Genomic DNA, 23,475 nt, shown 5'->3' on the forward strand with positions numbered 1-23,475 from the left:
TAGATATATTATACTGTGTAGCATTCATATTTTAACTGATACAGAAAATGAGGCTATTTCTTCAAGGATAATGTAGGTTTCTCAACAGAGGTCATTAGATTCCCATAAGCAAAATGTTTCCTTCACTATTGTCCCCAGAAAAGAGCATGCTTTGCCTCTTGTTTATGAAGGGAGTTGTGTCCTGTTTCTCTTTAGCCTGACAGCTTAATCTTAGAATGTCCTGAGTTCTCATTAGTTGATATTTTGAGAGAAAAGGTGGACAAGGAGACCTCAAATCCTCCATTACTTCATCAGAGGGGTTGGACTTCTGCTCAGACAGTCTTTGAACTGAACACTAGGGTTCAGGTCCTGTATCCCTTCCACATATTCCCCATGCATTCTTATTTTGTTTAGTAAGATCTACATGTGTCAGCAAAAAAAAAAAAAATGAAACAATTGAGTGACAATTAATCAGGGAATGGCTAAAAAAGCTGAAACAGATGAATGCTGTCAAATAATGACAAAGATTGGTAAGCATTAGGATATCAGAGAAAAAGTCCTTATCATTGTGGTATTTTATGCACAGTATGAAATTTGGGGTATTTAATGAGAGCTCCTCTGTGGGACAGTCTAATAAAGTTTGTACTACAGCAAAAGGCCTTTCCTAGTGAATTAGAGATATTGGATCTTATCTTCACCATAATGTATCCAGTGTTTAGTCAAGTATGAGCTCTAGATGAAGCCCTTCTTGTATAACTGTTCTCTTCATTCCAAAAAGAATACTGTTAATTACTGATCATACAACTCTTCTCCTCCAGTATTTCATATTTTATTTATTTACAATAATTATGTGTAAAAATAATATCTAACATTAAAAAAAATTTTAGTCTTGGATTCCCCCCCATGCGCAAGAGCTGTTAAGCAATCTCATTATAGATTTTCCCTGTGTAATCCTACAAAATGTTTTCCCATGTTGTTCCTTCTGTGGAATTGATGTGGGTGGTTGCTCAGACTTATTAGAATTTACATTTCTCTAAATAATAGTGTTCACCATCCTCCTGAGGAAAACACATACAACTTGAGCACATTCATTAGGTTTTTCTACACTATAAATCCATTGATATGAAGAGATGATCTCTCACTGACAGTATTCCTACAGAGAATCCATCTGGAACTAGTCTGTTCAGATGACATTTTGACCTACTAAATAAGCTCTGGACTCTTCATTTCAATGTCCGACATCATTCATGACAGTAATAAAGATTTTTATACAAAAGCAATTCTAGGTTGAGAATAAGAGATGATTGCTACATGAAAGCCTTAACACACTGATCATATTCCCAAAGTTTTCTCTAATGTGGATTCTCTTAAGTTAAACAATCTAAAAGTGGCAACTATAAACTCAGTCTCACTAATGAGGTTTCCCTCCAGGGAAGATTTTCTGACATGAAGCAACTGTGGAGTTTCATGTGAAAGCCAACCTAAACTGGTTAAGTTTCTCTCCTATGTCAATGCTCTGATGCTGAGCAAGATTACTCCTCATTGTAAAAGTCTTTCCACAACGTTTATATTCATAAGGTTTCTCTCCAGTGTGGATCTTCTGATGTGCAGCAAGACCTGAACTCTGTGTGAAAGCCTTTCCACATTTTTTACATTCATAAGGTTTCTCTCCAGTGTGAACTCTCTGATGTGCAGCAAGATTACTCCTCAGCGTGAAGCCTTTTCCACATTGTTTACATTCATAAGGTTTCTCTCCAGTGTGGATTCTATGATGTGCAGCAAGATTACTCCTCAGTGTGAAAGCCTTTCCACAGTGTTTACATTCATAAGGTTTCACTCCAGTGTGGATTGTATGATGTGCAGCAAGATCACACCTCCGAGTAAAAGACTTTCCACAGTGTTTACATTCATAAGGTTTCTCTCCAGTGTGGATTCTCTGATGTGTAGCAAGAGAGCCCCTCTCTATAAAAGCCTTTCCACATTGTTTACATTCATAAGGTTTCTCTCCAGTGTGGATTCTCTGATGTGTAGCAAGATGACCCCTCCGTGTGAAAGCCTTTCCACAGCGTTCACATTTATATGGTTTCTCTCCAGTATGGATTATCTGATGTTTAGCAAGACTGCCACTCTGTTTGAAAGCCTTTCCACAGTGTCTACATTCATAAGGTTTCTCTCCAGTGTGGACTCTCTGATGTGCAACAAGATTGCCCCTCATTGTAAAAGCCTTTCCACAGAGTTTACATTCATAAGGTTTCTCTCCAGTGTGGATTCTCTGATGTGCAGCAAGATGGCTCCTCTGTGTGAAAGCCTTTCCACAGTGTTTACATTCATAAGGTTTCTCTCCAGTATGGATTCTCTGATGTATAGCAAGATTGCACCTCTGTGTAAAAGTCTTTCCACATTGTTTACATTCATAAGGTTTCTCTCCACAGTGGATTATTTGATGTGAACCAAGCTCAGAGATCTGACTGAAAGCTCTCCCATCTTTATTACTCACAGAAACCATCTCTACATGTTTACTTTTTGGCGGTCCAATGAGGTCTATACTCCAGTCAAAGGCCATTCCCCCTAGGTTACATTGATACATGGTCATTACAGGAGGTTTCTCAGGCAACTGAACAAGTCCTACTTCTTCAAGAAAGTATTTGCTGAATTCACTATCTTGACAACAGTCATTTCCTGAGGTCAATTTCATATACGGATTTAGAACTGAATATTGGCTGAATTTCTCTGCAGTTTCATCAAATTCACAGTCACTCTTTGGATTTTTATTTCCGTTGTTATTAGAATCACAGATTTCTCTCAAAATGAAGTCATAGGGACCCTCATTCACAAATCTTTGGGAGCCAGATTCTTCCACAAAAAGGGTCAGCTTGGTAGACATCTCCTTCATTTCAAAATTAGTCTCTGCTTCTGAAAAAAACAAGCAACAATATAAACACTGTTATATTGAATCTCTGGGAGCTTGAAGTTCACTTTTGATTGACAGATAAGTCAGTTGGATAGAATGTTCCCAGAGAGGCATGCGAGAGGCAGGAGGGGGCAGTTGAAAACCCTGAGGGAGGTTCTGGGGTCTTTTATCTGTCCTGAGGCTAGAGATCAGAGTGGATCCTGGTCTTGGAGATAGAGAGTTGCAAACACTACTCTGCAAAGCTCTTCCTGTGCTTCTCATACTTGACCACCATCTCTGTTCTACTGCCCTTAGATATTAAGAGTTTCATCATCTAGCTATCTAGCCTTCCCAGGGCTCAGGAGGGATCCGGGAAGTGGGCAGGAGACGAAGAAGAGGGTAGACATATCTCAACTGTTAAGGTTTAAGATCTACAGAAGAAGAAGCTGAAGATTTCCCAGCAGTTTACCTACTCTGGTTTAGCCCTGGCCAGGCTGGACCAAGGGAAGCTATCATTTGATTCTTCATTGCCTGCAGTTAGAGTTTCATTAGTAGCAATTTAAGTAGGGTCTTCTAATACCTCAATCCTTACCATTATCCTTCTTATCAAATATATATAAAGTTTAAAGTACCTTCCTAAATCAGTTTCAAAGCTTATTTTGGGAAGGGAGACACGCAGTCAGATTATCAACGTTATCCCAGCTGAAGAACCCAAATTAATAATATCAATTAACCCCAGGTGGGTCTGAAGGGATAAACCACTTTGATCTGATTGTCTGATTCCAGGAGAGGGGAACAAGAGAGACACCATACAGTACAAAAAGCACAAGGTCATGGAGACTGACCAATCCCAATGGGATTGATGAGAAAATGCACAGTGCAAGGAGCACAAGGTCAAAAAGACCATACCAATCCAGGTAGGATTGATGGTACTTTCTAAGCTAATACTGAAGGACTTGAACCTAGTGTTTGGGGTTCGGGGTTGCAGCTATTCTAACATATGTTGGAGGTCAGATTTCCCTGAGCTTCAACCTAGTCAAGTACCAAAGGTTGGTGGCTATCATTCTGGCTCTCCCTATCCCTGAGAATGAAAGCAAATCAGACCAGGGAAAGACACTTCCCTTTCACACACAAAAAATGTGGTCCTTTTCTTTCTCTTATAAATGTGGCAACTTTCTGTAGTCATGGCTACTAAATGGGTCATTGCATAATTACATAAATCACTTTAATTGGGTCTTGATTCAAGGACCTGCTATCAGTTTATTTTTCCTTACATTTTTGCACATAAGCCTTTGACATTTTACATTTCATTCACAAGTTATTTTTTCTTTTATTTGGATTTTTAAAAATCTTTTTTATTTCTTATTTCTTTTGCCAATCGATTCAAACAACCCCATAACTCAGTCATATATCCTTAGCTTATCTGGGTGTTGGAGTTTACCCTCTTCAGGGGGAGAATGTGTTATTAGAAATTCTCCTCAGAGGGGTATGTATGTTTTATAATTAGAATGTATGTATTATAATCTATAATGTAAAGTTTAAATTCTTTTGAGAGTAATTTCAGGATAAGAAATTTGCCACCTCCCCAGAATCCAGACAATGAACCTGTTTGGAGGAGGCACCATGAAGATGCCTGAAGAACCTACACCGCATCAAGAAGATCCAAAATGAACTTTGTGGTACTATTGATTGAACTAACGGGGGTTGAACATTTATTTTGAATGTACATTTTTATGCCGAAGGGAACTGCCCCCTAATTGGATCTTTTCTTTTTATTCCCAAATTTCTATAATTTATAAGTTAGTTATGTTTATAAGAGGTTTCGGGGAGACCAGTCTCCCTCTGCTCTCAAGGGGGAATGTGTTATTGAAAATTTGAGGTCTCTGATCTAAATTTCCTATGGAAGGTTAAGGGTCTTTGAAACTACATTTCCTATGAGCTCACTGGCTTCCTGTCTTGTGTGATGACATAAGACAATTACGCAATAACATAGACAGAAGGATAAAGATTGAGTGGCTGGGTTGGCATGCTCTCTTTGGTGGCTTGGAGCTGATCCAGGATCGAGAGAGGAGGTAAGGGCTGTAAGAGGGAGATTTTAGGTTTTTTATAAGTATATATTTAAAGTGTGGCCACCAGGAATCAACAATTCAGATTGATTCCATAATTAAAATAGACCCAAGTCAAGATCGGGTTTAAGGTAGTTTATTTACAATTACGAAGGTAAAAGGTAGGGAAATAGAGAGAGGGAGAAGCTAGTCCAGGCCTGCAGAGGCCTGGACAGAGAGAGAGGGTTAAAAGGCTAAATAAACTAGATTACAGGCCTTAGCAATCAGAGGTAAAAGCCTACTTAAGGTATAGTTTGGAAAACGCCAAGGTAGGGCCAAGGAAGTCAGCCTAACTTACCCACGTGACAATTCAGAGTGGAAGCAGTCTGAGGGCTCAGCCGAGATGCTACAGCACCAAGTTCAAAGCAGGAACTACCTCACCAGGAAGTAGCCAACATACTTGAAGAGATAGTGTCTCTCATCACTTCCTGTGGGTCCACTTCTAATTCAAGTGGACAAATGGCAGCCTCTACACTGATTTGGACTGCCCAAAGGGCAGACCTTTGTTCTTGATTTGTTACTTATTGTCACGTGTGGGTAACTCATCTCCCCTCTCACTAAGGGAGGTGGGGATGATATCTCGGGTAAGTAGAGTTTTGACTATGAATGGGCTGGAGCCAATTCCATTTACAGGCACACATCTTTTAAACTGACTCTTAGCCTGGCACGTGGCTTCATTTTTCTAATGGCTACCAATAAATCTTTTAAGACCCTAATATTTTTAAATCTATGCTATATCCATTTTATTTCTTACACAATGCTAAGGAGAGAAACAACTCTCTTTTTAACTCTTATGCAGTAGTTAGCAAGTTTTCTTCTTTTCTCTACAGATGGAAAGATTATGCCACTTAGTGCTGGTATACTAAATATGCATGTTATTTTATTATCTACCATATATCAAGTCTCATACTCTATACTAAGTCCATCATCCATCTCTCAGGAAAGGAACAGCATGATTCGGTGTTAATTTGGCAGCCTCCAAGTCTATCACTCCTTTTATTACAAAGAAAAAAGTCCTTTTCAGATAAAAGTCCTTATACACTTGCTTTTACTTTACTCACCTGGAGAGGAGCAACTTGTGTCTTTTTGCTCTAGCAGCCATGGTGCTTCCCCTTGCTGAAAACAGGAGATAAAATCTCTAGGAACTGGAAGCCCTGGACATAAGAAAGAAGTAAGGGATGAGAAGAGAAGAATAAAAAATTTAGTCCTCTTAACAGAAATGGGGCCTACAAGCAAGGCCTATAAAATGGTTTGTGTTGTATTCATTGTTGGGACACTTGGAAGAGGGCAGAGATCAAGGAAACCATTTTAAATCAGAAAATTCCATCTTTATTTGCCTCTTTTTTTTTTAAACCCTTAACTTCTGTGTATTGGCTCCTAGGTGGAAGAGTGGTAAGGGTGGGCAATGGGGGTCAAATGACTTGCCCAGGGTCATACAGCTGGGAAGTGTCTGAGGCCACATTTGAACCTAGGACCTCCCGTCTAGGAGAGTTGAGGCCTGACTCTCAATCCACTGAGCTACCCAGCTGCCCCTATTTGCCTCTTGTAATAGAAGGAGAGGCACATTCTTCTTCATTATCTAGAAATTAAAGGCAGCTGGTAGTGAATAAGTAAGAGATCAGAACTTGGAATTCAGAAAGACAAATTTAATCCAGCCTCAGAGAAGTGTTAAGTGGGTGGAGGCATTCTTTGTCATAAGTCCATCAGAATTGCACTGGATCATTGCATTGCTGAGAATAGCCAAGTCTATCACAGTTGATCGTTCCACAATATTACTGTTACTGTATTCTCCTGGTTCTGCTTATTTCACTCTATATCAGTTCATGTAGGTCTTTCCAGCTCTTTCTGAAATCATACCATTCATTATTTCTTATAGCAAAATTCTATTCCATCTCCATCATATGCCACAATTTATAGACATTCCTTCAATTTCCAATTCTTTGCTACCACCAAAATGGCAATTACAGGTGTTTTCCTATAAGTAGCAAATTTCCCCTTTTTTTCTGTTCTCTTTGGGGCACAGACCTAGGTAGTGGTACTGGATCAAAAAGTGTGCATTGTTTTATACTTGTTTAGGAGTCATTCCAAATTGCACTCTCCAGATTGGATATATCAGTTCACAACTCCACCAGCAATGCATTATTAAGTATCACAATTTTGCCACATCCCCTCCAACCTTTGTCACTTTCTTTTACTGTCATATTGTACAGTCTTGTAGCACCGCAGAGTTCTTTTAATTTACTTATCTAATCAAGAGGGATTTATAACATTTTTTCATATGATTATTGAGAGCTTTGATTTCTTCATCTGAAAACTCTTTTTCATCAACTTTGACTATTTGTCAACTGGGGAATGACTTGGGTTCTTATAAATTTGACTTAGTTCTCTATATATTTGAGAAATCTGTTATTAAACAATTTTCCCCAGTTCGTTGTTTCTCTTCTAATCTTGATTACGGTGGTTTTGTTTGTCCAAAACAGTTCAAATTTAATATAGTCAAAATTATTCATTTTAAATCTTGCAATGTTCTCTATCTCATTTGGTGTTAATTTTTTCCTTTCTCCATTGATCTGACAGGCAAAAAATTCTATGTTCCCTAAATTTATTCATATTATGCTTTATGTCTAAACCCATTTTGACAATATCTTGATATAGGGTGTGAGATACTGGTATATATTACTGATGGCAAATCTTTTACAGGGGCAGGTGATGTACTCAGGTCTGGGTGGAGAGGGGGTGGGGAGCAGCCCAGCCTCATGTCCCTCTGGCTTTCTAGCAACAAACTCTGTGTTGGGGTGATGCTGGGCATGCCTACAGAGAGGGCTCTCATTGCCCCTTCTGGCATGCATGCCATAGGATCACCACCACAGGTCTATACCTAATTTTTGACGTGCCTTTTTGAGTTTCCAAGCAGTTTTTGTTAAATTGTGAGTTCTTGTCCCCAAAGCTGTGATCTTTGAGTTTATCAAACATTAGATTGCTGAGGTCATTTACTCCTAATCTATTCCACTGATCCACCCTTCTATTATTTAATTCATATCAGATTGTTGTGATGATTACTCTTTTATAGTACAGTTCTTGATCTGGTACTGCTAGGCCATCATCCTTCACCTTTTTTATTTTATATTAATTCCCTTGATATATTTAATGTTTTGTTCTGTATTAATGGCCCAATTAGGTGGTAAAGAGAGATAAGCTAGAGACAGTGAATCTCTCAACCCTTCCTTTATGATGCCACTAACAATAAGCAACTGTAGGGGGTTTCTCAGGAATAGTGGACTTCCTGAGAATGGGAGCCGGGCTTTGGAGGAAGTGGGAAGGCTACTACAAGTTTTGAGGTATGTAGCGTCCCTGACCAGGCTGACCCAGAGCCTGGGTAAACTAAAGCCTCCTCCCAGACAGTCAATGGCTCTGCAGGAGGTCTGGCTCTGTGATAATATATGCCAAGTAATTGCTAGGATACCCCTCTTGGTTCATAATAAATCTGGATCTCGCTATTTGACTATTTGTTTTATTTGTATAATCAGGGTGGTGGACAAAGGAAATTAGTTTGCCCTAAGTAGCTAATTCCAAGGTCCTTCACTCTGGGGAGCCAATTCAGCTACCACCCAAAGCTTCTTCCCTTTCCTCTATCTCCAGTTCCTGTCTATTTACTAAATGATAATCATGCTCGAGTAGGGTCTCTCAATAAGGCAAAGGTGAGGGCAGGGAGATTCGGGGGTCCGCTCCCAGATAGAGTCCTGACTCCCCAATGGTCAAGATATCTTTGTCTTGATGGTACTAATATGGAAACAGGGTTTCAGGATTCACATCCATTCAGGAAAATCCACAGGTTGGCTTCAGGTTCGTCCAGAGTAGCTCACTGCTTCCTCCCTCCTTGAGCTCTCCAAACCAAAACCCTTCCTCTGGGATTCTTCCCAGAATTCCCTGCTGTCTCCAACTGCCATTGTTGTTTCATGGGCTCCCATCATGCAACATTCTGTGCTCAAAATTCTTTTTCCTCACCCTTCATCCTTACAATTCTCCCAGATGAATTTTTCTCCTAGTTCTTCTAGTTTATGTTTCTTCTAGTTCTACAAGTTGTTGTTGTTGTTTTTTGGTAGCTTCATAAGTATGAACTAAAAAAATAAATTAATTTAGGTAGAATTATTATTTTTATCATAGTAGCTTGGCCTCCATATGAGCGATTAAAATTTTTCCAATTTTTTAGCTATGACCAAATTTGTGTGAAAAGTGTTTCTCAATTGTGTTCATATAATTCCTGTGTTTCTCTTGGCAAATATTATCAAGTATTTTATATTGTCCCGAGTTATTTTAAATGGGGTTTCTTTTTCTAACTTTTGCTGCAGGACTTTGTTGGAAATACATAGAAACATTGATGATTTATGAGGGTTTATTTTGCATCCTACAATTTGCCAAAGTTATTTAGTTGATTGTCTAGGATTCTCTAAGTATACCATCATATATCATCCACAAATAGTGATTCCCAAATCATATACCCATATAATCAAGTGATAAGTCATGTTTTTCTTCTGCATTTTTACATCCACAGTCCTTTCTCTAGATGTGGATAGCATTCTTTCCCATAAATCCCTCAAGATTCACCTGTATCATTGCATTGCTATTAGTAGTAGAGTCTATTACATATTTGATCACCCCACAATGTTTCAGGTACTTTGTATAATGTTTTCTGGTTCTGCTCATTTCATTTCACATCAGTTCATGGAGGTCTTCCCAATTTATATAGAAATCAAGCAGTTCATCATTCATTATAGCACAATAGTATTCCATCACCATCTTAAACCACAATTTGTTCAGGCATTCCCCAATCATGGGACAACCCCTCCTCTTCCAATTTTCTGCTACCACAAAAAGCTCAGTTATTAATATTTTTATACAAACACTGTTTAAATCTTTTGGGGGGAACAAATAAAGTAGTGGTATAGCTGGATCAAAGGGAATGCAATCTTTTAAGGGCCTTTGGCTATAATTCCAAATTGCCTTCCAGAATAGCTGGATCACTTCACAATTCCACCAGGAATGCATTAGTGTCCCAATTTTGCCACAACCCCTCTGAACATTTATCATTTATTTTCCTTTACTGTCATATTAGCCAATCTGCTAGGTGTGAGGTGGTACCTCAGAGTCATTTTGATTTACATTTATCTAATCAAGAAGGAGTGAAAACATTTTTCCATATGATTATTGATAGTTTTGATTTCTTCATCTGAAAACTGCTTATTCATATCACACGACCATTTGTCAAATGGAGAATGGCTTGATTTCTTGTAAATTTGACTTTGTTCCTTACATATTTGGGAAATTTGACCTTTGTCAGAGAATTTGTTGTGCAATTTCCCCAGTTTTTTTCTTCTCTAATTTTGATTGAATTGGTTTTGTTTATACAAAACTTTTTAAATATAATTAAAATTATTCATTTTACATCTTGTAATGTTCTGTTGCTCTTGCCTGGTCTTAAATTCTTCTCTTTTCCATAGATCTAACAGGTATACTATTCTATGTTCACCTAATTTACTTATAATATCACTCTTTATATTTAAGTTATTTACCCATTTTAAATTTATCTTGCTATAGGGTTTGAGATGTTGATCTAAACCTAATTTTCCCCATACTTTTTTCCAATTTTCCTAGCAGTTTTTGTGAAATAGTGAATTCTTGTGTCAAAAGCTGGGATCTTTGGGTTTATCAAACACTACCTTGCTGAGGTCATTTGCCCCTAGTCTATTCCACTGATTCACCCTTCTATCTCTTTTAGCCAGTACGAAATTGCTTTATCACTGCTATATAGTACAGTTTAAGATCTGGTACTGCTAGGCCAGCATCCTTTACAATCTTTTTTATTAGTTCCCTTGATATTCTTGAGCTTTTGTTCTTTCAGATGAGCTTTGTTATAATTTTTTTCTAATTCTACTAAAAGTTTCTTGGTAGTTTGATAGGCACGGCACTGAATAAGTAAATTAATTTAGGTAGGATTGTCATTTTTATTATATAAGCTCATCCTACCCATGAGTGATTAATATTTTTCCAATTGTTTAGATCTATTTTTAATTATGTGAAAAGTGTTTTGTAGCTGTGTTCATAAAATTCCTGTGTTTGTCTTGGCAGATAGATTCCCAAATATTTTACAGTGTCTAGGGTGATTTTAAATAGGATTTCTCTTTCTAATTCTTGCTGCTAAGTTGTGTTGGAAATATATGGAAATGCTGATTATTTATGTGTGTTTATTTTGTAATATGGAATTCTGCTTAAATTATTAATTATTTCCATTACCTTTTTAGATGATTTTCTAGGATTCTCTAAGTATACCATCATATCATCTACAAAGAGTGATAGTTTAGTTTCCTCATTACCAACTTTAATTCTTTCAGTTTCTTTATCTTCTCTAATTTCTGGGTTCTTGGCAGCTGACTGGGACCACCAGGGGCTTGCCCCTGAGAACAGCTAGACTTGAGACCCCAGGAGTGTAAAAAGCGCAGACCTTGGATGCGGGGATATAGCTGAGAGGGGTGGCACTGTGCTGTGACTCGTAAAGTAGCCTCAGACAAAAACTGCTCCACAGCTCAATACAGAGAGAGCCTGCTCACCTTACTCAGACTTCTGACTGAGAAGGAAAAACCAGCATAGTAATAATGGCAAGCAATGCCCAAGAATTAACCACCAGGAAGAACAAGAGAAAAGCTCTAACACTTGATAACTTTTACATAGAAAAAATCCAGACCACAGAGCAGACAGCAGAGGAGGAAAAACAAGTAAATACATCCAAACCTTCCCAAAAAAATGAAAATTGGTCACAAGCTCTTGAAGAGTTCAAATCTGAGATCATGAAAAAGATGGAAGAGATTTGGCAAGAAAAGTGGAAAATAGCTCAAAAGGAAATTAACAGTTTAAAAGACAGAAACTCCCAACTGGAGAAAGACACCTCAAAATCAAACAAAATGATAAGTAAATTGGAGAACCAAATTAAATAGCAGGAAACCATGAAAAACAGGATAGATCAAATTGAAAAGGAAAATCAAAAGATCATAGCAGAAAACCAGTCTCCCAAGACCAGAATTGGGCAAATAGAAGTCAATGATCTCACAAGACAGCAAGAACTAATAAAGCAAAGTCAAAAGAATGACAAAAATAGAAGGAAACATGAAATGTCACACTGAGAGAACGACAGATCAAGAAAACAGGTCCAGACGAGACAATTTGAGGATCATTGGTCTTCCGGAAAAATCAGAAATTAACAGAAATGTGGACACCATACTACAAGAAATTATCCAAGAAAACTGCCCGGATGTTCTTCAACAAGAGGGCAAAATAGACATTGAAAGGATCCATACATCACTCTCTACACTAAACCCTCAAAAGTCAACCCCCAGGAATATAATTACCAAATTCAAGGAAAAATATTACAAGAAGCCAGAAAGAGACAATTCAGATATCAAGGAACACCAATCAGGATTACACAGGATCTGGCAGACTCCATGCTAAAAGACGGCAAGGCTTGGAATATGATATTCAGAAAGGCAAGAGAATTAGGTCTACAACCAAGGATCACCTACACATCAAAACTAACTATATAATTCAAAGTGAAAGTATGGGCATTCAACAAGATAGAAGATTTCCAAGTATTTTTAAAGAAGAGACCAGATCTAATTCCTACTGCTAGCATTCCTAATATAATATTAAACAATAGTGGTGATAATGGGTCTCCCTGCTTCACTCCTGATCTTATTGAGAAGGTTTCTAACTTATCCCCAGTGCAGATGATACTTGCTGATGGTTTTAAATAAATATACTGCTAATTATTTTGAAGAAAAAGCCTTTCATTCCTATGCTTTCTAGTGTTTTCAAAAGGAATGGCTGTTTTATTTTGTCAAAGGCCTTTTCAGCATCTTTTGAGATAACCATGTGATTTCTGTTAGTTTGGCTATTGATATGGTCAATTATGTGGATTATTTTTTTAATTTTAAACCAGCTTTGTATTCCTGGTATAAATCCCACCTGGTCATAGTCAATAATCCTTGTGATAACTTGCTGTAGTCTCTTTGCTAGTATTTTATTTAAGATTTTTGCATCTATGTTCAATAGAAGATTGGTCTGTAGTTTTCTTTCTCCATTTTTGGTCTTCCTGGCTAGGCAATCAATACCATAATTGTGCCATAAAAAGTTTTTTGGTTTGTTTTTTTTTTTTTAAACGCTTACCTCCTGTCTTGGAATCAATACTGTGTATTGGTTCCAAGGCAGAATTGTGGTAAGGGCTAGGCCAGTGATTCCGAAAGTGGGCACTACTGCCCCCTGGTGGGGGCTGCAGCAATCCAGGGAGGCAGTGATGGCCATAGGTGCATTTATCTTTCCTATTAATTGCTATTAAAATTTTAAAAAAAATTAATTTCCAGGGGGCTAAGTAATATTTTTTCTGGAAAGGAGGCGGTAGGCCAAAAAAGTTTGGGAACCACTGGGCTAGGCAATGGGGGTTAAGTGACTTGTCCAGGGTCACACAGCTGGGAAATGTCTGAGGCCTGATTTGAACTTAGGACCTCCTGTCTCTAGGCCTGGCTCTCAATCCACTGAGCTACCCAGCTGCCCCCTCATAAAAAGATTTTGATAAGACTCCTTCTTTGCTTATTTTGTCAAATAGTTTATATAGTATTGGGATTAGTTGTTCTTTAAGTGTTTTTTTTTAATATTTTTCCATTTTTCTACATTTCATTTGCTTTTCCTCCCCTCTTCTCACCCCACTCCCAGAGCTCACAAGCAATTCCACTGGGTTATACAAATGTTATCACTTGATACTTACTTCCACATTATTTATTTTTGAATAGAGCAATCTTTTAAAAGCAAAACCCCAAATCATATATATCCATCTAAACAAGTGATAAGTGATAATGCTTTTCTTCTGTGTTTCTACTTCCACAGTTCTTTCTCTCAATGTGGATAGCATTCTTTCTCATAACTCCCTTGGGATTATTCTGTATCATTGCATTGCTACTAGTAGTAAAGTCTATTACATTGGATTGTTCCACAATGTTCCACTTTCTATGTACAATGTACTCTTGGTTCTCCTCATTTCACTCTGCATCAGTTCATGGAGATTTTTCCAGTTCATGTAGAAATCCTCCAGCACATCATTCCTGATAGCTGAATAGTATTCCATCACCATCTTACACCACAATTTTTTCAGCCATTTCCCAATTGAGGGATTTTTAAATGTTTGATAGAATTCACTTGAGGATCCATTTGGGCCTGGGGATTTTTTCATAGGGACTTCATTGGCAGTTTCTTAAATTAATTTTCCTGAGATGTGATTATTTAAGTATTCTATTTCCTCTTTTGTTAATCTGGGCAATTACATTTTTGTAAATATTCATCCATTTCAACTACATTATCAGATTTATTGTCATATAATAGCTCCTAAAGCTTTAATTTCTTCTTCATTGTAAGTGAATTTGCCCTTTTCAAGTTTTATACTGGCAATATGATTCTCTTCTTTAATTTTTTAAATCAAATTGATCAATGTTTTATTTTATTTGTTTGTTTTTTCTTCAGAAAACCAACTCCCAGTCTTATTTATTAGCCTAATAGTTCTCTTATTTTCAATCTTATTAATTTTTTCCTTTGATTTTTTTGGATTTCCAATTTAGTCTGTATTTGGAGATTATTATTTTCTTTTGCTAGTTATTTTAGTTGCATGTCCAATTCATTGATCTTCTTTCTCTCTATTTAATTGATATAAGGATTCAGAAATATAAAATTTCCCCCAAGTATTGATTTGAGATTTTACTTAATGTTGCTTGGTCCACCTCTGTTCCATCAGTTCTTTGTTATTTTTCTGAATAGTAGCTTTCAATCCTAGTTTCTTTTTTTTTCTTCTGTTGTTTACTCATATCTTTTCCTTCTATTTTTAAATTCCTTGATTTGACTGTATTGTCTCCTGATGTCTTGTGAAGTAATTGGTTTCCACTTGCCAATTTCTGATTGTTAATGAATGATTTTCTTCCATGACTTTTTTTTTTTAACCCTTAACTTCTGTGTATTGGCTCCTAGGTGCAAGAGTGGTAAGAGTGGGCAATGGGGGTCAAGTGACTTGCCCAGGGTCACACAGCTGGAAAGTATCTGAGGCCAGATTTGAACCTAGGACCTCCCATCGCTAGGTCTGACTCTCAATCCACTGAGCTAACCAGCTACCCCTCTTCCATGACCTTTTGATCCTCCTTTTCCATTTGGTCCATTTTACTTTTCCTGTAACTCTTTTCTACACTGGATTTTTTTTACCCTCTTTTTCCAATTGGTCAGCTCTTACTTTTTACAAAACTGCATCAGATTTTTGTGCTTCCTTTGTTACTTGACCAACTTTGGTTTTTTACATGTTATTTTTTTTTTTGCATTACTTTCATTTCCTTTGTCCATTCTCCCTCCATTTCTCTCATTTGATTTTTGAATTCCTTTTTGAACTCTTTCAGCACCTGAGACCAATTCCCATTATTTCAAGTTTTGCATGTGGCTGCTTTGGTATCCCAATCCCTACCTGAGTCTGTGCCTCCCCTCAGCTATAGTTCTGGTTTTCTGCAAGTTTCATTTCTTCCAAGGTGGTATCATGGTCCATAGGCTACACTCTCTGAAAGCTGCTAATTTAGTCTACCCTGGGGACTAATGATAGCTTGCACGGCTCAGAGAACTGGGAGCTACTTTGCCCCAGGGTTAGAGGTTTCACCACAGGCTTGAACCTGTCAAGTGACTTTGGGAACCTTGTGCCAGCCCTATGTATTTCAAGGGGTGGGGGTGGGATGCACTAACATAGGCCTAGGAAGGGTCCCTGGGTCTCAAAGTTGGCTTGTGCCCAGGTTCAAAACCTCATACAGTGAGGTCAGGGGAGGATTGTCAGCACCCCCTTTGTGTAGTTTTACTTCAAGTTCTCCCCTTATCCCCCCAAAAATAATTTCTGCCTAACTTTCAAATTGTTTTCCTTAGAAGAGCCACCTCACTCTTACTCATGTTAGTCCTATGACTAATCATCTAGAGTCTGTTTTAAGGTTACACTGAGATTCTCAGGATGGTTCCAACTTTTGCTTCTGCTATGCCCCCTGTTTGGCTTCTCCTTTCCCATTAATACTCCTTCACAAGACATCCTTGTTAAAAACCAGGCCCATGCAAAAGAGAAAGGGGCTGCCTTGGCAGGTAGAGGATGTCCTTCAATTCTCATCTTCAAGGAAAGGCTGCCTGGGTATTGACAGAGAATTTGCACACAAAATTCAGGTCTAATTAGAGGCTGGACTAGATGACTAATGAGATTTAGCTTTAGGAATGTAAATCTGTAACAGTGGTTTAAGTTTTCACCTGAAGCTATCTAGAACAGAAAAAGTCCCAGCTTCTCATCACATAATTCAAAGACACTTTTTTTTTACTGAAAAACAAGCAGGAGAACCCTGGGCAGAGATCAGCACTTTTGCCTTTTTAATCATTGACAAAAGGCTCAAAATCCTGTACTTATGGCTTGGAATGAAGTCATTATCTTAATGGGAGATCAGTGTTAAGAGAGGAAATGGTCCTTACCCACGAAGAGTAGATTCTGCACATTCTCCAGCATGACTTCCAGGTATAGCTCTTTCTGAGAATGGTCCAACAGGCACCACTCCTCCTGAGTGAAGTCCATAGCCACATCCTTGAAGGTTATTGACCCCTAAACAAGGAAAAGTCATGAGATTTAGAGCTGAACCTTCAGAATTCATCTAGTACAACCCTCCTTAACTGACTGGAGGAAACTAAAGCACACAAGGGATTTATGGCAAACTCCTAGCCTTAAGAGTGTGTTAGAGCTAACACAAGAGACCAGTCATTCACAGCCCAATGGAATACTGACAAAGGCTTTTGTGTCTGAAGTGAAAATCATGGTGTAAAGCAGTGGTTCCCAAACTTTTTTGGCCTACCGCTCCCTTTCCAGAAAAAAATATTACTTAGCCCCCTGGACATTAATTTTTTAAAAATTTTAATAGCAATTAATAGGAAAGATAAATGTATCTGTGGCCATCACTGCCTCCCTGGATTGCTGCAACATCCACCAAGGGGCAGTGGTGCCCACTTTGGGAATCACTGGTATAAAGAGTAAAACCTGGAGTCCTGTCTTACCCTGAAATGCTTTTCCCTATGGTATCTGGTAGATGATAAGTGGTCTTTGAGTGAAATAGGAGATTCTGTTGAGAAGAAAGTAAGAAGGTGATATGAAATTCCTCCTTATCACAAGTTTTGGAAATTGATCTCGTAAGAACATTTTTTTGAAGAGTTTCTGAGAAGATGCTATGTATTCCAGGGGGAAAATATTACCAATGATTGATGAGGAGAAAACAAAGAAAAAGGAATTCTCTACTTCATTTCCTAAAGGCTAAAATACTTTTATTTACATGAAAGCATAAAGAGGATTCCTTAGGACACATATGGGATCAGACTTTGATTCTAGATAAGAAGAAGCACAGTCTCATGTTATATTGAGAGTTTGGGGGAAGGGGCAGAGTCAAGATGACAGCTTAGTAGCAGCAAAAGCTGAAACTGCTCCAACTATCTTTTCATACCAGTCCTTAAAAAGTGTTTCAAAAAGACAGGAATCCAAACCCAATAGCAAGACAGAATCACAGGGCTCTCCCACTAAATACAACTTGGAAAGGTAGGCAGAAAGAGTCAATTTTCATGGGGTAAGGAGGAACCAGAAGCAAAACTGTATACAGAGGAGTACTGGCCAACCATACCTACCACTCCAGGGCGCAACAAATGGTACACCATTCAGATTTTTTTTTTAAACCCGTATCTTCCGTCTTGGAATCAATACTGTGTATTGGTTCCATGGCAGAAGAGTGGTAAGGGCTAGGTAATGGGGGTTAAGTGACTTGCCCAGGGTCACACAGCTGAGAAGTGTCTGAGGCCAGATTTGAACCTAAGATCTCCAATCTCTAGGCATGGCTCCATCCAGATTTTTAAAGGAGAAACTAAAGGATCTTAAGGAAGAATAAGATAGTAAATCTACACTAGTGGGAGACCTGAACCTTCCCCTATCAGAACCAGATAAATCTAACCAAAAAATAAATGGGAAAGAAATTAGGGAAGTGAATGAAATTTTAGAAAAGTCAAGAGTTAATAGATATCTGGAGAAAACTGAATAGGGATAAAAAGGAATATACCTTCTTTTCAACAGCACATGGCACATAAGAAGAATTAACCATATGCTAGGTAAAAATAAATACATCATTGCATAATGAACGGGATGAATTCAGAAAGAACTGGAAAGAACAAAGTGAACTGATGCAGAGTAAAATAAGCAGAACCAGGAGAAAATTATAAACAGTAACTGAAATACTGTGGAATGGTCAAATGTGAGAGACTTTACTACTATCAGCAATACCATTGAATCCAAGACAATTCTGAGGTACTTATGAAAAAGTATGCTATCTACCTCCAGAGAAAGAGCTGTTGAAGTAAAAATGCAGATGAAAACATGAATCACTTGTTTATTTGGGTTTATGATTATAACATTTTTCACTTACAAAAATGAATAATATGGAAATATGCTTTGCATGATAATACATGTAAAACCCAGAATGAATTGTTTGTTAACTACAAGAAGACAGGAGGGAAAAGGGGAAGGAGACACTATGGATCATATAACTTTAGAAAACTTACATGGAAATTTGTTATTAAAATAAAATAAAGATAAAACATTCTAAAAAATAAAAAAGGAATATACCTTCTTCTCAGCAGCACATGACAATATATAAATATTGACCATGTACTGGGGCATAAAAACATCACAAGCAAAAGCAGAAATAATAAATGCAACTTTTTCAGATCATAATATGATAAAAATTATGATCAATAAGTGTTTATAAAGAGGCAAATTTAAAATTAATTGGAAACTAAATAATCTAATGTGGAAAAAGGACTATAAAAAGTCCTGAACTTCCTGTCCAATGTGGTGCAGAGAGGGGGCATAACTGCTTTGCAGAATTTCTTCTGTCAGTTAAGGAGGTTTTAGAATCTTGGGAAAAAGTTCAGTTGGTCCTGGGAACTTGTGGAGAGAGTCAGAGTCCATCTGAATGCCTTCTTTAGATTGAAACCTGGCCTATATTTTGCAGCTTTTCTTTTAAAATTGTTAATTTAGCTAATTCCTTTGAATCTCCGTAGCCTTCCTTATTCCCACCTTCATTTTCCCTACCTGAATGTCTGAGAAGTTTGGAAAGGAGAGTAGATCTGAGAATTAGTTCAAATCTGTGATAGTTTAGTCAAATAGGGCTCACCCTTGTTACAAATTTACCTTATTGAACCATTGTATCCAGCTTTCCTACCCTTTTGGCTACAAACCCTCTCAGGGCTGAAGTAGGCTGGTCCTACTCAGTCTCATGTTCCTGCCTCCCTTCCCCCACCTGAAGCTTCCTCTAAGCGGCTGTTAGGGCTACCTTGTATCCTCTACCCATTCCCAATCTACCCTAGAAATCAATAAACCCCGTTTGTTTTAATCAAAACCCTTTGGCTACTTCATTAGATTAATAAGAGAGGGAGGAGGAGAGAGAGAATAACATTCTCTCTGGAGTTTGAGGGAAGCTGGAGGTATCCATTTGGAGGAAGTGAAACTTCAATACTTCCTCTAGTGCCTTCCTGAGTGAACCTGTGAAACTGACTAGAAGCCTCAAGTCAGTTTCAAGCCGTTCTTGGCTGGCTCTAACCTGGCTCTGTAAAAGTGTCCTTTACTTGAAGGGCTCAGTCTGTTTCCCTTCTGTGTTTGTCTCTAACCTGAGTATCCAGTCTGTGGTTCCCTGCTGCTGTTGCCTGCTTTAGATTAACTCATCCTCTCCCTTGCAATTCTTGGTACCTCAGTGTTTGTATTCCCTAAACTCAGACATTCCCTTATTTCTCCTTCCACCTCAACTACCAACCTTCATCATTGTACCTTCCTCATCCACAATATTGCCTTAGAGATTCACAAACCCTATCCACAGGGCCTATCCTCAATTCCAACCAGCTACTACCTATAGCCGAATCCCCTTATTACCTCCCTGCAATATTCCCTTGATTATCTCCAGCCTTGGGTCCCTTGCCTTGCCTTATTCCCTATTAAAACCAGCTATTACCCCTAGCTTCAGTCCCATATTACATCCTGAAATTCCCTTATTACACCAAGGATCTTCTTCTTTGGAGTTTGTCTTTGGCTCTCTCTGTGTCAGTGAGCTGGACTGAAGGAGGAGACTCTTTCCCTGGATCCTGTGTTGGCTTGCTGGGTGAGTAGCTGGCCTTCCTTTCCTGGCTTTTGGAGAGATTGGTTCCAGAGATTCCTGCCTTGGCTTTGGAGGATGCTGCATTGGTAGAACCCTGGTTTAAGAGATTACCACAAATCCACATGGAGATCAGGACTTGAAGGAGCCCTTGCCAAGGGGTGAGCTGGACTTCTTCAGACAGAAATTACAGGGTATCTAGCTAAGCAATACTTTCTACTTCCTTCCTACATTTCTCTCTTTTACTATATCTCTATTAAACTAAATTAAGAGCAACTAACGGACTCATAGCTTAAGAGTTAATTTTTTAAATCAGAGATCACAATATTACTTTAGAATTCTCATATTTAGCATAAAACCTAAATTTAAATTCTTATAAAAGAAAACTAAAGACTAATCTCCTTAATGAACATAAATGCAAAAATCTAAAATAAAATACTAGTAAAGAGACTACAAGTTATCACAAAGATTATTCATTATGACCTGGTAGAATTTATACCAGGAATGCAAGGCTGGTTTAAAATTAGGAAAACCATGCCCATGGAACTGACCATATCAACAAACAAATAGAAATCACAATTATCTCAAAAGATGCAGAAAAAACCTTTGACAAAATACAACATCCATTCCTATTGAAAACATTAGAAAAAGGGCAGCTGGGTGGCTCAGTGGATTGAGAGTCAGGCCAAGAGATAGAAGGTCCTAGGTTCAAATCTGGCCTCAGACACTGCCTAGCTGTGTGACCAAGGGCAAGTCACTTAACTCCCATTGCCTAGCCCTTACCATTCTTCTGCCTTACAACTAATACACAGTATTGATTCTAAGACCAAAGGTAAGGGTTTTAAAAAGTTCCCCTAAAACAGAACACTAGAAAGCATAGGAACAAAAGGACCTTTCTTCAAAATAATTAGTAGTATTTATTTTAAACAATCAGGAAGTATCATCTGCAAAGGGGATAAGTTAGAAGCCTTCTGTAAGAATTTAAAAATTTAGGTTTTTATGCTAATGTGAGAATTCTATAGTAATATTGTGGTTGCCGATTTAGAGATATTATAACTTAAGTCAAAATGACTTTTAGTACCTTTATTTACAAAGAGGTGGAAAGAGTGAAAGTGGGAAAATATAAGAAGGTAGAGAATTATCTAGTCTATCACCCTAAAGTGCTGCTCCAGTGTGGGGCTCAACCCCGACAGGGCTTCACCACGTCCCTTGTCCCCACATGGATTTTCCAGTAATCCTGAGCCAGAAGTCCGGTGGTATCTTCACCAAGTGTTCTACCAAATGCAGCCTCCTCTAGGAAAGGAAGGTCTTTCTGGAACCAATCTCTCCAGAAGCCAGGAAAGGAAGGCCTGCTACTCACCCAGTTCACTGACACAGGATCCAGGGAGAAGTCCAAAAGAGAAGGTCCCAAGGCAAAGTCTCAGGAGCAGTCCAAAGGAGAAGATCCAAGCCTAACATCCAAGCCAAAGGTCTAAGCCAGAGGTCGGCAACCTTTTTGGCTGTGAGAGCCATAAACGCCACATTTTTAAAAATGTAATTTCGTGAGAGCTGTACAGTGCTCACAGTGCCTGAAAAAAAAATTGACTTTATGGCTCCTGCAGAAAGAGCCATACCTGGTCCTCAAAAGAGCCTGATATGGCTCGAGAGCCATACGTTGCTGACCCCTGGTCTAAGCCAAAGACCCCATGGACAGGAAGTTCAGGACTTTTTAACAGTCCTTTTTCCACATCACTTCCTGTCCCTTCCTCCACTTTATGGGAACCAATTGCAGGCTTTCAATTTGCCTAGCACTGCCCAGGGGCAGGGCAGTGGCCTCTGGAGTTGTTACTGTTATAGGTAATTTATAAGATAGATTATAAAATAGAAATAGAAAGGTAAGATAGGAAACAAGCAGTCTAAAGCAAATCCTTTGGCTGGACCATGGGCATTACAATATGGAATGCAGGGAGAGGTTAGAGGGAGAGGGAAATGGGTTGAGTTGGAGTAAGGAGCTGTTATCCAGCTGTGACTCTACAAGCTGTGGATCTTTGGGATTTTGGAGAAGATTGGAGCTACCATCTATCAAGGCAAACCTAGGTAGAGAGAAGAGTCTGCATCTGGTGGACAGCTTGCAATAGCCTTCCCTCCCTAGTGTTCATTGGATTACTGGCTGAGAAAGGATTTGGTTCCTGTACCCTGAAGTCATCAAAGGATCAGCCTGGACCAGTTGGGAGAATCCCAATATCCCAGCCCTCTCTAGCCTTCAGCCAAAGTTGCCTGCCTGCCTAAAGTTAGCAGAGAAGCAGAAAGCCAGCTCAATCATTAAGATTCTATTTGACAGTTGGCTGTTCCTTGAGTTTTAAAAATACCTCACCCACTTCCCTTACCCTGAAAACATTAAACTTTGTTTTACACACTTCCTGTTCATTCTTCCTCTCAGCCACTTGAACCCACATTGAAATATTTGTCATCCCTGATGTCGCTATCAAGTTTGGGGGACAGTTAAATTGTCAACTGACATTACCCATTTCCCACATCCCCCTGTATGGTTTATTCTGTGTTATCCTGTTGTCCTGTCCCTTGTGGGGTGTGGAAGTGTCCCCAGCTTGTGTGATTCCCTGGCAGGCACCAGTTTGTCCCCTATCCTCCATTATTTCTCCTTCATTACCCACTTTAGCAAGTGACTTTCGAACTCTTTTACTTCGTGTTAAGTAGGGATGCTTAAGTTTTTTATTGATTAATTTAAAAATTGTTGATTGATAGGCAAAGAAAGCTTGATTCATTCTTCACACTTCCCAATAAGACCAGAAGCAAAGCAAGGAGGCCCACAATCACCATTACTATTTAATATTGTACTAGAAATGCTAGCCATAGCAATATGAGAAAAAAAAAAGTAATCAAAGGACTGAGGAAACTAAACTTTCACCCTTTGTAGACGATATGATGGTATACTTAGAGAATCCTAGAAAATCAACTAAAAAGCTACTGGGAGTAATTAATAACTTTAGCAAAGTTGTAGGATACAAAATAAACCCACATAAATCATCAGCATTTCTATATTTCCAACGAAACTTAACAGCAAGCATTAGGAAGAGAAATTCCATTTAAAATCACTCTAGACAATATAAAATATTGGGGTATCTTTCTGTTAAGACAAGCACGGGACTTATATAAACACACCTACAAAACACTTTCCATATAATTAAAACTAGATCTAAACAATTAGAAAAACATTAACTGCTCATGGGTGGACAAAGCT

The 23,475-nt window shown here is 38.4% G+C and overlaps 1 protein-coding gene across 4 annotated transcripts in view; it reads right to left on the reverse strand.

The window, feature by feature from the left end:
• Window positions 1-804: 804 nt before the first annotated feature.
• LOC123239797 (zinc finger protein OZF-like) overlaps window positions 805-23,475 on the reverse strand; it is a 39,927-nt gene continuing 17,256 nt past the window's right edge. For 3 of the 4 annotated variants that reach the window (XM_044667095.1, XM_044667094.1, XM_044667093.1), the window contains 3 exons: window positions 16,537-16,663; window positions 6,036-6,128; window positions 805-2,892 (listed from right to left, as the gene is read on the reverse strand). In XM_044667095.1, the coding sequence (XP_044523030.1) occupies window positions 1,445-2,892; window positions 6,036-6,128; window positions 16,537-16,663 (1,668 nt within the window). In that variant the 3' untranslated portion in view covers window positions 805-1,444. Of the gene's footprint in view, window positions 2,893-6,035; window positions 6,129-15,151; window positions 16,664-23,475 lie in introns of those variants that run through there. The other variant, XM_044667096.1, reaches the window with a different exon arrangement.

This window comes from Gracilinanus agilis, chromosome 3 (assembly GCF_016433145.1).
Source record: "Gracilinanus agilis isolate LMUSP501 chromosome 3, AgileGrace, whole genome shotgun sequence".
Classification (NCBI taxonomy): domain Eukaryota; kingdom Metazoa; phylum Chordata; class Mammalia; order Didelphimorphia; family Didelphidae; genus Gracilinanus; species Gracilinanus agilis.